The sequence below is a fragment of the Podarcis melisellensis genome (genome assembly GCF_964234715.1).
Source record: "Podarcis melisellensis genome assembly, chromosome: 13".
NCBI classification, from domain to species: Eukaryota; Metazoa; Chordata; class Lepidosauria; order Squamata; family Lacertidae; genus Podarcis; species Podarcis melisellensis.
The window spans coordinates 26,363,663-26,377,885 of NC_138545.1; the positions used below are offsets into that span (position 1 = coordinate 26,363,663).

The 14,223-nt window shown below is 41.8% G+C and overlaps 2 protein-coding genes across 2 annotated transcripts in view; one reads left to right on the forward strand and one right to left on the reverse strand.

The window, feature by feature from the left end:
• Nucleotides 1-14,223, reverse strand: part of LOC309354852 (vomeronasal type-2 receptor 26-like) — a gene marked incomplete at both ends in the record, with an annotated part of 356,212 nt that overhangs the window by 130,331 nt on the left and 211,658 nt on the right. The window lies entirely within an intron of this gene.
• On the forward strand, nt 4,640-5,617 carry LOC309356108 (olfactory receptor 6B1-like; the record flags this gene model as incomplete). The annotated part of the gene is made up of 1 exon (XM_081887287.1): nt 4,640-5,617. The coding sequence occupies one exon, from the start codon at nt 4,640-4,642 to the stop codon at nt 5,615-5,617; it is 978 nt and encodes a 325-aa protein (XP_081743413.1).

The window sequence follows — 14,223 nt, forward strand, 5'->3', positions numbered from 1 at the left end:
GTTTTCTCAGAGGTAGTTCAGATGATATATTTGGACTGATATAACATATCACATTGATTGATTAGAAAAGTTCTGCACTTTTTCATGTTTGCTACATTCCTTCTTCATCTTTTATGAGCATCACATACAAAGTATGTGGCTGATACATGAAGAATCCAGCCACCAGTGAATCAAAAGTGCCATGATGTTGGCAGAGGCACCAGCTTGCTTATAAGGGTGATGGGGGGCGTGCAATGTCAGGCACATGACGTGATATCCTGACATCATGCGTGTGATGTCAGGATGTCGGGAGATGGAGTCGAATGCGGCAGTCCTGTGAATCAATGGCCAGCTCTTCCTCTGCCTCTTATTTACACTAGCACTGATAGGAGGCTGCTTCAACCCTTCTTCCCCTCCATGGCAGGAGAAGGAGGAGCCAGCCACTGGGCACATGCTGCACTTGGCTCCACACATCGGCTCTGTGCTTTTAGGACATCTGGCAGCCACTGCCCTTACCCCCAAAATATAGGGGAGGAGCACTTCGTCCCCAGGAGCCAGCACCCCTGGATGTAGGGAACAAGGCTACATGCTGAAAATACCTTGAACTTATGAACTTATATAAATAAGAGCTGTAGATCAAGAATAAAAATATTGAATCCTTAATTTACAGTTTTGACCATGTGAATGGACACAGGTTTGAATTTCTTAAAGTACATTCATGCTTCAGAACAGTATAAATTACAATAACATCTTGTTTACACATTTCATGGTGTGTAGAAGTCAAATAATAAAGTACTGTATAACTCTGAGCTATTATCCTGTCAGTTGCATTTACAAAGGCATTCTATGAACCAGTTCCTGAGTATTTAGCTCCCTTGATATCCCTTGTTAGCAGGATAACTTATACACCAAGGCAGTTCAAGCAGCATTGCTCTTCTGAGAATTCTGATGATTTTGGTAAGGCTGCATAAATTTTTCAGCATAACTTCTTGCTGGATTAGCCTTTTCTTTGATCCAACACAGTTCCAAGTTGTCTTCACAGAAGCTCTAAATTAAAAGAAAAACAGAAATTGGACTTGCTCAAAATTTAACCAAAAAGATACCATCCAGCATATGATGAAATACTCACTGAAGTTCACATGTAGATCAGGTAAAGGATGCAACTGGCTTATTTTGTTTATTTCAGGGTTTGTTTGTTTGTTTTAAAAAATGGAAAATGTCCTGCATTAGTTTTGAAAAATAGAAAATGTCCTGCATTAGCACTTTAAGAAGGAAGTATGTTTAAGGAGAGATGTATTTCACATTTTAATCTCTGTGCAATTGGTTTTTATACTTTGTAAACCACTTTATATGCATTAAATGATGTTGATGAGGAAAGTAATGCTAAAATGGGAAATGCACATATAAATTAGCCCCAATTCTGTGAGGTAATTAATGTCTGCACAAGAATATTGGCATACACAGTGAAGCTTTTGAAAACATTTCCTAAATAGTACAAACTCTGCTTTCAAACGTGATGCAAGATTGCTACTCTTTTGGAGGAGATGTGTGCTGATCTTTCAGTTATAGAACTCTGGAAAGGAATCAGTATCTCTCTCTGCTGGAATTAATATCCTGAAATATAACTTTTCATATCACTGCAGAAATTAAAGCCCCCCTTTTCTTCCACTTCTGAAAATCTTCCCATCTCCTTTCTAAGGAGAAACAGTTATGTTACTGAAATGTAGCAGAAAGTTTATCTGCAAGTAATAATAGAGGAAAAAACTCATGCAGTAAGGTGGGCAGTGAGGAACTTCACATTCCACTGCATTTCTTAGTTTCAGCTTTTGTATATCTGAAAGAAGATGGTTTCTTCAACAATTATAATATACCTCTAGATTTCAGGAAATGCATTATTTGTCCCACATTTTACAATGTGGAAAGATGGATATTTTAATAAACACAAATCTCAGACAAACTGTATGGCATGTTCAAATTTGAGTGATTATTTTTTTTTAAAAAAAGGAATGCATTTTCATAGAATTAAATAATAATAACCAAGGTTTGGTAAATTCTCATGTGGAAGACTTGTAGCCATAAAATGCAATCAAAATTAATGAACAGAGTTTGGGAGAATAGTTTCTATAGGTGTTATTGCATGTAAGGTGCTGTGCTGTTTATAGTGTAATTACTGGTATGTGTTAAACAGATTTTTTATATGTATATAAATATATATATTAATGCTATCAATGTTTAATTGATATTTTAACTTGATTTGTTTCCTATTTTTAGTGGATATTGTTTTTATATGTAATCTGCCTGTCCCATCAGGGGGAAAGGTGGGGTATAAATAAAATGATGGTGATGGTGATGATATAGCCATCACAAAATGCAAGAGAACATTCCCATGGTTTTTAAGTTATCTATTATATTTGTGAGCCGCTTCATAATTTATGTTGTAATGTAAAATTCAACTTTAATTTTAAGCTTCCGTGACTGGAGACTTTTAAGACTCACTTAATACGAAACAACAAACATTTACAAGAAATAATGTGCAAATAGGATACTGACAGTGCAATCCTATGTTGATCTACTCAGAAATAAGTCCCACTGAATTCATTGGGACTTACTTCCAATGAATGGGACTACAGCCTTGTATAGGATTGCAGGTTTAAAGTTAAATCTGTCCTCTGCCTTCCACATGACACATAGTATTGTGGGATGAAAACAGAAGTAGAACTTAACACCACTAAGAGATGTTACTCTTCTACTGACATGTGCTCAAAGGTCCACTGGTTTTGAAAATCTGCTGTCTGAAAGCACCTCAGGCTTTGTTTAAAATATAATATAAAATATAAGGTTCCTTCAAAAGTGGCATGTAAGATTTCTGCTGATGGCCCATCTCAAATTAAGAAAGTACAAGCACAGAACAAGCATTTCAAATGAAGTGAGATATAAGTGATGGGTTGGACTAGGGCCACATTTTATTTAAACTGTATCTATAGAGCAAATGAGAAGAATGGGATTCTAACTTCAGCATTGGGTGAGACAAAGCCAATTCTAAGGGGCATAAGAAGGCTAGGCCCCAAAGACTGGGACACACCTTATGGTCAGTAGGGGAATCTACCTTCCTCACTCCTGGGCTACAGAACTCTGTGCAAATGTGGCAGGTGAGCTTCAAGAATGTTTCATATCCAGGAGGTCACTGCAGCCATGGTTAAATGGGCGCAAGGCTTTGGATACACAATAACCATGTGACAGTGGGAACAATTGTGGAAAAAAGATTGAAAATTTACAGCTTGTTGTGCTTTAAGAAAGAACTTCCTTAAAATGCAACATTGGTGGTATATAACCCCTTGGAAGCTCCCCAAAATGTATAAAAGCAATTGTTGGAGGTATAAGGAAAAACCAGGTAATTTATATCACATATGGTGGCAATGTAAAGAAATCAAGGTGTTCTGGAAGGATATCCATTCCGAACTGGAAAAAATGTTAAAAATATCTTTCAGCAAAATACCAGAAGCTTACCTACTGGGAATCACAGATTTGGATATCCCTAAAAAAGCAAAAGAACTTTTTCTCTATGCTATGGTTGCAGCAAGAATACTCATTGTGACAAATTGGAAAAGTGATAAAGTCCCTTCTAGAGTGGATTCAAAAAATGACAGAATATGCAGAATTAGACCAGTTATAGATAGAATAAAAAATAAATCAAAGGAAGTATTTACCACAAAATGGGAAGTATTTAAAATTTATTTGAAAAATAGCAATGACAGTTTGAAGTCTGTAGCAGCATTTGAGTAACTTCAGTAGGAGTTTTAAATCTGATGGAAAACCTAGGATAGAATAAATAACATCAAAGCCAAAATATGCTATAATATGGTACTGAATAACAGATGAGAAATAGAAGTAAGGAGTAGACGGGAAGTCATTCTCATAGGAAAAAGTCATTTTTATGTTAAATGTATTGTGAGCAATATTCAATGCATTGGTGGTGTTGTTTTCTTTCTTTCTTTCTTTCTTTCTTTCTTTCTTTCTTTCTTTCTTTCTTTCTTTCTTTCTTTCTTGTTAGGTGATGGATATCTGTGTATCTTCATATTTTCATTTTGTATGTGGTGTATTAAAATGAAATAAAAACTTTTTATTTTTTTATTTTTTAAAAAAAGAATGCTTCACATCCAGCTTAAGGGCCTCACAACCTACAACAACTGGCCTTTGCAAATGCCCTTCATGGTCAAAGGTGCCCAGGGGTGCTCACCTGATACCTTATCTAACCTTGACCTTTCCTGCACCTCCCTGTCAACAATGTGACCAGCTTAACCATGAAACAAAATTAATCAAATCAACCTTTTTAACAGCATCAACCCCTAAACACCAATTTAGTCCATAATAATTAAACAAGATGAGACGGATATTTTCTGAAAATTATCCAGGAAATTAAAGGCAAAAATGCTAAAAACTGAAGCTTAATTTAGTGCTCTTCTGATGAATCTCCAAATAATTTTGTAATGTAACCAATCTTGGAAGACTCTAGAATGGGCTACAAAGCTTCAGAGTAAAAAAAATTGTGAAACAAGGCAGTTGAGCTCTGTGGGTGTCAAGGTGATAAGGATGCGCCCTGCCCATTTTTTTCTGTTTTCCCTCTCATCCTTCCTATTTTCTTTTCTATTGCTGTAGATCCATGGACCACAAGAATAAGAGTGTTGTCCGGGAATTCATCCTACTTGGATTTCCAACCACCATGGAACTGCAAGTGCTTCTGTTTGTGATATTCCTTGTGGCCTACATCCTGACACTCCTGGAGAACACAATTATCATTGTTGTGATCAAAATCAACCCTCAGCTTAACAAACCTATGTATTTCTTCCTCAGCAACCTCTCCTTCCTGGAGACGTGGTACATCTGCGTTATTGTCCCAAAACTATTGGTCAACTGCCTGGTGGAAGACAAGTCCATCTCATTTGAAGGATGCATGACACAGCTCTACTTTTTCAGCTCTCTCATATGTACAGAGTGTATCCTTCTTGCTGTAATGGCATATGATAGATATGTGGCCATCTGCAATCCACTGCGCTATCCAACCATCATGACCCAGCGCCTTTGCTTGCAGTTAGCTGTGGGTTCGTGGCTAACTGGCTTCTTCGCCTCAATGCTGAAGGTTGTATTTATATCTCGCCTACCCTTTTGTGGCCCTAACATCATCAACCACTTCTTCTGTGACATTTCACCTTTGCTAAATATGGCATGTGAAGATATGACAGTCGCTGAAATAGTGGACTTTGTCTTGGCATTGATAATTCTGCTGGTCCCACTCTCAGTTACAACAGTTTCCTATGTGTGTATCATTTGTACCATTTTGCATATCCCAACTGTCCAAGGCAGGAAGAAGGCCTTCTCTACTTGTGCTGCTCACCTCACTGTGGTCACCATCTTCTTCTCAGCCACTCTCTTCATGTATGCAAGACCAAAGAGGATCCACCCTTTTGATCTAAACAAATTGGTTTCTGTCATATACACCATTGTCACTCCAATGCTGAACCCATTCATTTACTGTCTGAGAAATCAGGAGGTCAAGGGAGCTTTAAGAAAAGCTTTCTGTAGCACAAGTGCCCTCCCCAAAATCTCAGCACCCCTCACTAATGCTGAATGGCACAGATAGATTTATTTATTTTCTCATTGAGAAATATACTTGGACCTTTTCAATTTTCATTTGCTGGAAGAAGTATGTGGAGAGAGTGTCATACCCATCAACTGTCCCTGAAAACTGGGACATCCCATTTTCCTCCACAAGAGCATGGTGGCCATTTTGGGCGCTATACTCTTGCATGATTTAGAGTCAAGATCTCCCTCAGCCAAACAACATTTTTTTCTAGACCACAATCTCACACAGTGCCCCCAAAATGTGTGTTTTTCAGGTCCATGACCTCACACAGTGCTCCAAAATGTGCATTTTGGGATGCTGTGCCTGAAAATAATAATTTTTCGAGGTCCATGACTGAAGCAGGAGTGCAGACCCAGGAGATGTCCCAGTTTGGGGCCATGTTGCATTGGAAAGCATGATATGTGTGAAAAAGCATTCTCAGATAGCATTTTTTTCTCCCACTTTATTTTGATGTCTGAGGCAGAAAGCCCAAATATCCTTTCTTTAGTGAAGATTAAATAATCAATTTCTATTTTGATAAGAAGCAAATAAATATTCAAAAGTTGATGAAAGTGAACACATACATGTTCATTTTTATGTGATGGGAAAAGGGTAAATTGTAACCCTTTGCCCACCATCTACAGAACTGAATAGCATAGCCAACCACTTTTTCTTATTATTATTAACTAGAATTAGTTGTTGTCACTTGCATCATGTCAGGAATTTTCATGTGTGATTACTCATTTTATATTTGGTGAAGTTCTATTGTGTTAGGGATGAGCATAGCTCCTTTATTTAGATTCCTTCTGTGCTATGGGCATGTTCTTCCCTGTGTTCTTCTCCTGTTGAGGCTTAAGTAGAAGCCCCTTTCTGTAATTTCTGAACATGGTATGGACAGATCTGGTAGGAAAAGGGGGGAATTGTTCAATCTGCAGTTTAAAACAAAGAGGTTTGTGCTGGTCCCAGACTTGTAAACATGTATCAAGTGAGTTATGTACTTCTCTAAATTTAGAAATACAGTCTCAGGTTTGTTTGTTTTTTAAAGCATACAAAAATGTGTATTTTAGTGGGAGGGTGTATACAAAATAAATACTTTAGAGGAAAGTGTATACAAACTCTCTCTCTCTGTGTGTGTGTGTGTGTGCGTGCGCATGCACATGTGTACATACAAACACTTAAAAAACATCCACAAAATCTAGGACTGGACAGACCTATGGTAGGGCACATTTGAAATGGGCATGGAACAAAAATAGGCTGAAGGAGAAATGAATTCACTGTTCCGGTCAGTGGGTGTTGGGTGTTGGTTTTATCTGCTTATATAGTATTTTTCTGATGCAAAATTCCACAAACTGGTAACCATCAAAGAAAAGGCCCATTCTTGCCTTGCCCCCCTCTGGACTTCTCATGGAGTAGGCACATGAAGAAGGGCCTCAGATGACTGTAATAGGGTCCAGGTCAGTTAATGGGGGAGAGGTGGTCCTTGAGGTATTGCAATCCTGAACCATTTAAGGTTTATAGGTCAAAACCAGCACTTAGAATTCGGCCCAGAAACTAATCAGCAACCAGTGCAGTTGGGCCAGAATCAATGTAATATGCTCACACCGTCTTGCATTCAGCAAGATCTTTCCTCCACTTGCATGAGAGCCATCTCCCAGCTTGTTTCCTTGCCCTAAGCTCTGGAGTATAACAGGGAGCGGGTGCTCCAGAGGTTGGCCAGGATTTCAACAGTAGTGCCAGTCATATGAGCCAGAAAATCCCCCAGAGTCATCTGGAAGCCTACTGGATCCATCAGCCTCAGAGGGCAGTCCATCCATTTAGGTCCTCCGCCTATGCAAAGGGGAAAAGGTGCAGGAAGCCTAAGGCTCAACAGGCAATGATCTGACCATGGCAAGGGACTGATGTCAATGTTCCCCACTTTCAGATCTCCCTCTTGCTGCCCAGTTGACCAAAAAGGTCCAGAGTGTGGCCTACCACATGTGTTGGGCAAGTGACATGTTGGGATAGCCCCATTGTCATCATAGCAGCCATTAAGTCCTGAGCCACTACAGAGCCAGCTGCCTCGTCATGAATGTTAAAGTCCCCCAGAACCAGCAGAACTCAACTCCACCTCTGAGACCAGCTCTGTCAGCGCAGGCAGGGAAACTGATGGGCAGTGAGGTGGTCAGTAAACCAGCATAATCCCAATATCAGGAACACACATGCTAGGTTCCCCCTGCCTGCTCCTAAACTGGACAGGGAGCCTGGTGAGAGAGATGGAATCTCTATAGACTACAGCAACTCCCCTTCCCCAACCCTGAAGCTGCACTGAGTACCCAGGGGGGCACAGCTCAGTAAGACCAACTCCAACCTGCTCACCCACCCAGATCTCCCTGACAGAGTAGGTAACACTTCTCATTCATAATCAGATTATGTGCAAGGGAGTTTAATCTAGTTTAGTATTTTATACCTTGACTAGCAGCTAGGAATGAGGGAATACATAAAATTCAGTTTCTACCAGTTTCTCATTTTCTCCAAACTTTGATTTTGTTATGCAGATAGTCACATCAGTTTTTGATGGAAAAACAACAACAGTGCCTTTTGAAAATTCACCAGCATGGTAGCATAAATCTCTCCCCATATAATTGTTATATGTGATTTTCTCAAATACAGACTTATTCCCCCTCCCCACAAAGCATTTCCCTGTGCAATAATGCATTTTTGTTTACATTCTTATATTGATTTATATGTATACTTTGCATATAAGACTGGAGGCTCTCCCAGCCTCACCTGGTGATGCCAGGGATTGAACCTGGGACCTCCTGCATGCAAAGGAGATGCTCTGCGCTACAGATAGAAGACAGAAGGTGCTTCTCAAAATGTATTTGGTGACCAAATGCCAGTTTGTCATGAAAACACCAACTACATGAACTTTGAAAAAGAATTAAATATCTTCAATTGTTAAATTTTCTGCATGCCATATTGTGTAGCGCTCTCTTCACTTCTTGGTTACGGAGGCTGTAGATTGTGGGTATCACAATAAAGTAAATGACAGAGGGAGCCATTTCCTGATCCTGAGAGTTCTTTGAGGTTGGCTTCAAGTACCTGAAGAAAATTGTTCCATAGTATAGCACAACAACTGTCACGTGAGATGTGCAAGTGGAAAAAGCCTTGCGTTTCCCTTCGATGGAGCGTATCCTCAAGACAGCGGAGATGATGTGAATATAGGAAGCCAGTGAGATGAAGAGAGCCCCCATCCCTAAAAATGAACCAAGGGTGAAAATCACCATTTGGTTTGCAAAAGTGCTGCTACAGGAAAGTTTGAACAGTTGTGGGGCTTCACAGCTGAAGTGATGGATTACACTGGCCCTGCAGAAGTGCAGAGTTGTTAGCAGAAGGGTGTTCAGTAGAGCATAGAGAAAGCCAGTGAGCAACGCACTGCACACCAGCTGCGAACAGACCCATTTGCTCATCATCACGTTATAATGCAAGGGGTGACAGATGGCTGTGTACCGATCATACGCCATCACAGAGAGGAGGAGACCCTCTCCCACTGAAAGCGCCATGACAAAGAAGACCTGGGTAAAACAACAATCAACGGTGATTGCTTTTCTGGCCTAAAGGAAGTCTTCTAACATTTTAGGAACTGTAACAGAAGAAAAAGCAATATCAAGGGAAGCCAAATGAGAAAGGAAGACATACATGGGAGTGTGAAGATTAGCATCCATTCTTATAGCCAAAATGATGGCTAGGTTGCCAGACAGAGTTATGAAATAAATCAACAGGAAGATTGCAAAGAGTAAGAGCTGGAGCTTTGGATCACTGGAGAAGCCTAAGAGGATGAACTCCGTGATGTGGGTTTGGTTATCCATATGTGCAAAGTGTTTCCTCCTGTAGAAAGGACAGAAAAACAACAAAACAAAAACGTGTTTTGTATGTGTTTTGTAAGATTTGAAGAAACTTTCCCCCAGTCTAACTGGGAGACATAGATAATTTATGCATGGGTCACATCCACATCAGGGCAAAAAGTCCTAACATTAATATATACCGATGGGGCCTAAGCTGGCAGTGACTAACCAGGAAATAATCTACCATCATAGCTGAGATAGATGTCTTGAAGAAAACATTGACTCAGTATGCAATAGCTGTGGGGGAAATGTGAGTCACCGGGGGGGGGGCAATTTTTGTGAATGTATAAACTACAGTGGAAGACTCCAAAGGTGATGTGTAATTTAGAATAATAAAACCAATAAATAAGAACAATGCAACCATAAAAGCAGTTTGAAAACTCCTTGATTAACATCATCAAAGGACCCATTCCAATCCGGCTTCCGCTCTGGTCATGGGACCGAGACGACTCTGGTCGCCCTAACAGATGATCTCTGTAGGCAGCTGGATCAAGGCGGGTCGGGGCTGCTGATTCTTTTAGACCTGTCAGCAGCCTTCAACATGGTCGATCACGAACTCCTGGACCACCGCCTCACCGACGTGGGGGTCCAGGGCACATTCCTTCAATGGCTGCACTCGTTTCACTCTGGTCAGGGACAGAGTGTGGCACTTGGGGGGGGGGGAACTGTTGTCGCGCCACTTCTTGGTGTGTGGAGTGCCACAGGGTGCGATACTCTCCCCAATGCTTTTCGACATCTTTAAGCGCCCCCTCACCCAGCTTGTCCAGAGTTTTGGGTTGGGCTGCCATCAGTATGCTGATGACACCCAACTCTATCTGTTGATGGATGGCCATCCTGACTCGGCCCCAGACACACTGATCAGATGTTTGGAAGCTGTGGCTGGATGGTTACATGGGAGCCTGTTGAAGTTAAACCCTTCAAAGACAGAGATCCTTTGGCTGGGTCGAGACGATATGGGATGGGGGGGGGATACCTCAAGGAGGTCCTTCAGATTCTGCACGATTGAAAAATGTGCAGAAAAATAATCAGGCAACTGAAACGCCATGAAGCATTTGAGTTTGTTTCCTTGTTTTTAGTTAGCAAAATATGACTTGGGGCACTTGTTGGAGGCTGTTATAATTAGCAATGGTGTGCAGAAAGTAGATAGAGGTAAATTTTCTCATTCTCTTGATCTTGGGTTTATCCAATGAAATTGATTGCTAGCAGATTCAAGAGGCATGAAAGTGTTTCTGTGGAATTTGTGCCCTTAAGATTGTTTTGTATGCCTTTTTCTTAAATACATTTTCCAGCTCTCTGATGAAATATGGCAACCAGAACTGTGCACAGTATTCTAATTTCACATTAAAAGCTCCCTCTATTCCACATAGACTTCAACAATATTCTTGTTTCATACAACCACTAAACCTATCAATCTATCACACTATGTAACTCAGGGGTAGTCAACCTTTTAATACCTACTAATGCATCTTTCTTGATGATAAAATTTCCTTACTGCCCACCAGTGCTCGATGGATGGAGGATTCAGCTTGTGCCGTAGAAGCCCCTACCACCCACCTAGAATCCTGAAATGCCCACTAGTGGGTGGTTGGGACCAGGTTGACAACCCCTGATGTAACCAGATATTAATTCAGATACATACCACTAGAGAAAGCTTTATTAATTCTGCTTTTTTCTTACAACCATCTTGACATCATTACAGTTAGAGATGAAGAATTGGCTTCCCTATGCTTTCTTTGAAGAAGGTTTCTTCTGAAGAAGCTTACTTCAGGTTTTTTGTTTCCTTAAGCTTAGCTGTGGTCCTATAGGATTAGCTTCATAACCTAACTATAGGACGCAAGGGTAGCAATCCCCAGGGTTCTACAGTGAGCACCATATATTCTGTATGCTTTACCTAAAGATGTCACTGCAAATGTGCACTGTTACTATGTATTATTTCCTTCCTGCAATTTTCTAAAAAAATGTGAGCAATTCTCAGGAGCAAAACACAGATAAGGTTCTCCCTTACCCTTCCCTTGTGGATTATATAGGGATGTTTCCATTTGCTATCAAATTATGCTCAATAAAAAAAATTGTGAATGATTCAATTGTTTTAAAATTTGGTGAATAATTTGAAAAATCCCCCTTGGTTGTATAGCCCCATTAGCAGGTGATAAAGTTGAGGGAGGGTTATGTTTTGCTTTTGCTTTTTCCAGTTGGGGGCCCTTACAGAAGTCTTCATTGGATTTTGTGGGAAGAGGTAAAAATGCCCTCAGAATATTGTATTACTTTTCAAGGGATGGGAATCACCAAACTTTCAGGTCATGTGTGGATCTTTGCCTCTGCCTGTTATGTTTCTGAAGGCTGACTTGCTTCAGATAGAAGTTGGTCGTTTATTGTCACTGGTGCAATGCTATGAAATGGTTTTTCCAACAATGATCCTTACTGCTCAGTTCCTTTTTATTCTGAGAGGCCTATTCAGTAATTTATTTATTTATTTTTAGATGAGCCTATGTTTTTATGGTATTTTATACCCCATTGATTTTGTATACATTGTTGTATACCACTTTAACATATTTTATGAACAGGTGATTTGCTAATATTATGATAAATTGGGTCCTCGCTTAAAGAGGGCATGTATTGCGGTGAGACCTGGAAACTGACACCCTGCGTTGTGGGTGGGTACGATTGGTCAGCCACAACACACGATTGGTCCCTCATTGCTGGGTGCAATCTGGTCAATGGGACATAGTCCAAATGGTTCGAGGGACCTATTTATACCAATGCATGTGACCCAGAGCTTCCTCTTTCAGCACGTGCATTTGAAACACCAACAGCGTGTCCTCTGCGAGCCAAGAGAGAGTGATTTACCTTCAATGTATCATCCTGGTGATATCTTTCCGTTATCCCTTTCTTTTAATTCCTTTCACCCTCTTCCTTTTCCCTCATTTTAATTTTGATTTAATCCCCATCCTTGCCGTTTCATTACTAAGAGGGGCTTGCGGCCCCTTAGTGCTCCGTTTTAGAGCTTTTAATTCTTTTAATTTAATTTATAGGGTGTTTGTCCTTAGGGGTTTCCCCTGAGCGCTCCCTTTTTTTGCCATGGATTCTGACTCTGTATTTGTGGCTGTGTACCCTTCATGTAGCGGGACGCAGGTGGCGCTGTGGGTTAAAGCCTCAGCGCCTAGGACTTGCCGATCGAAAGGTCGGCGGTTCGAATCCCTGCGGTGGGGTGCGCTCCCGCTGCTCGGTCCCAGCGCCTGCCAACCTAGCAGTTCGAAAGCACCTCCGGGTGCAAGTAGATAAATAGGGACCGCTTACCACCGGGAAGGTAAACGGCGTTTCCGTGTGCGGCTCTGGCTCGCCAGATGCAGCTTTGTCACGCTGGCCACGTGACCCGGAAGTGTCTTCGGACAGCGCTGGCCCCTGGCCTCTTAAGTGAGATGGGCGCACAACCCCAGAGTCTGTCAAGACTGGCCCGTACGGGCAGGGGTACCTTTACCTTACCTTTACCTTACCCTTCATGTCTGGATAGTCAGGTACAGCATTGTCCACTGGGCCAGCAGGAGGGCGGCGGAATCTGGATTTGGATGCAGGCTCAGGCTCCCCGACCACGTGTGTGTATCCTGGATATCCAGATGAGGAATGTGTTGGGAGGAGCTTCTCCCAATGGTGCGGGTGAAGGTGTCTGAGGAAGGCATGCCTGCGGTGATGGTGGTGCAGCTGGGCAAGAATCATTTGCCGGAAGGCTTGAGCCTGCGGACCCACATGCAGGAGGACTTGGAAGAGTTGAAGGCAGCTCTTCCTGGACTCAAGATTTTTTGGTCGCAGCTGTTGCAGCAATGTGCGTGGCAAGGAAGGTGATGCCCAGCTGCCAACGAGAGGGCCAGAAGGTGCGTCCAGAGCGCAGTGGCCAAGGAGATTCTGGCCCTGGGCGGGATAGTGATCCGTCACCTGGGCATTACCTTCCAAGATGTGTCCCTTTACAGGCTTGATGGGGTTCGTCTCTCTGTGATTGGGAATGATTTATGGCTGACTGCCGTGTCAGCGGGGTTAAGGGATTGGCTACAGGTGTGATTGGTTGGTGGCTGGCACGGGTGCTTGTGTGGTGGATAGGCTCTGGTTCAGGTGATAGGGATGGGAGAACGCTCTGACCATCCCTATGTGAAGGGTATTCCATTAAAGGATTCCAGGGACTCAATGGTTTGGTCAACCCCTGAGAGGGGGTTGTGCCCGTGCCTGAGTCCATGGGGACATTTGTGTGGTGGAGATAGCCTGTGGCCAATCTCTCAAAGGACCTGTTGATGGCATTTTACCATTGCACTGTGGAGAGCGTATTAACTTATGGTCTCTGTGTGTGGTTTGGGAGCTGCACGGCCAGGGAAAAAACAATGCTAACCAGGGTTGTAAAGACTGCAGAGAGAATAATTGGGTGCACTCTTCCCACCTTAGATCAAATCTATGCTGCCAGGTGCCACAAGAAAGCGGCAGAGATAGCGCAGGATAGTACGCACCTGGGAAATGATCTCTTTCAGCTGCTGCCTTCTGGAAGAAGGTATAGGGTTATAAAGGCCAGGACTAGCCGCCTGAGAAACAGTTTTTACGCAAATGCAATTCTGGTTCTAAACGCAGCATAAGGGGTCTCTATAGTATAGCGTATTTTAAAATGGGGTTTCAGAGATTTTAGGGGGGGTTGAATGTTTTATGTAGTTTTTCTGTAGTTTTATGTAGTTTTTCTGTAGTTTTATGTAGTTTTTCAATTTC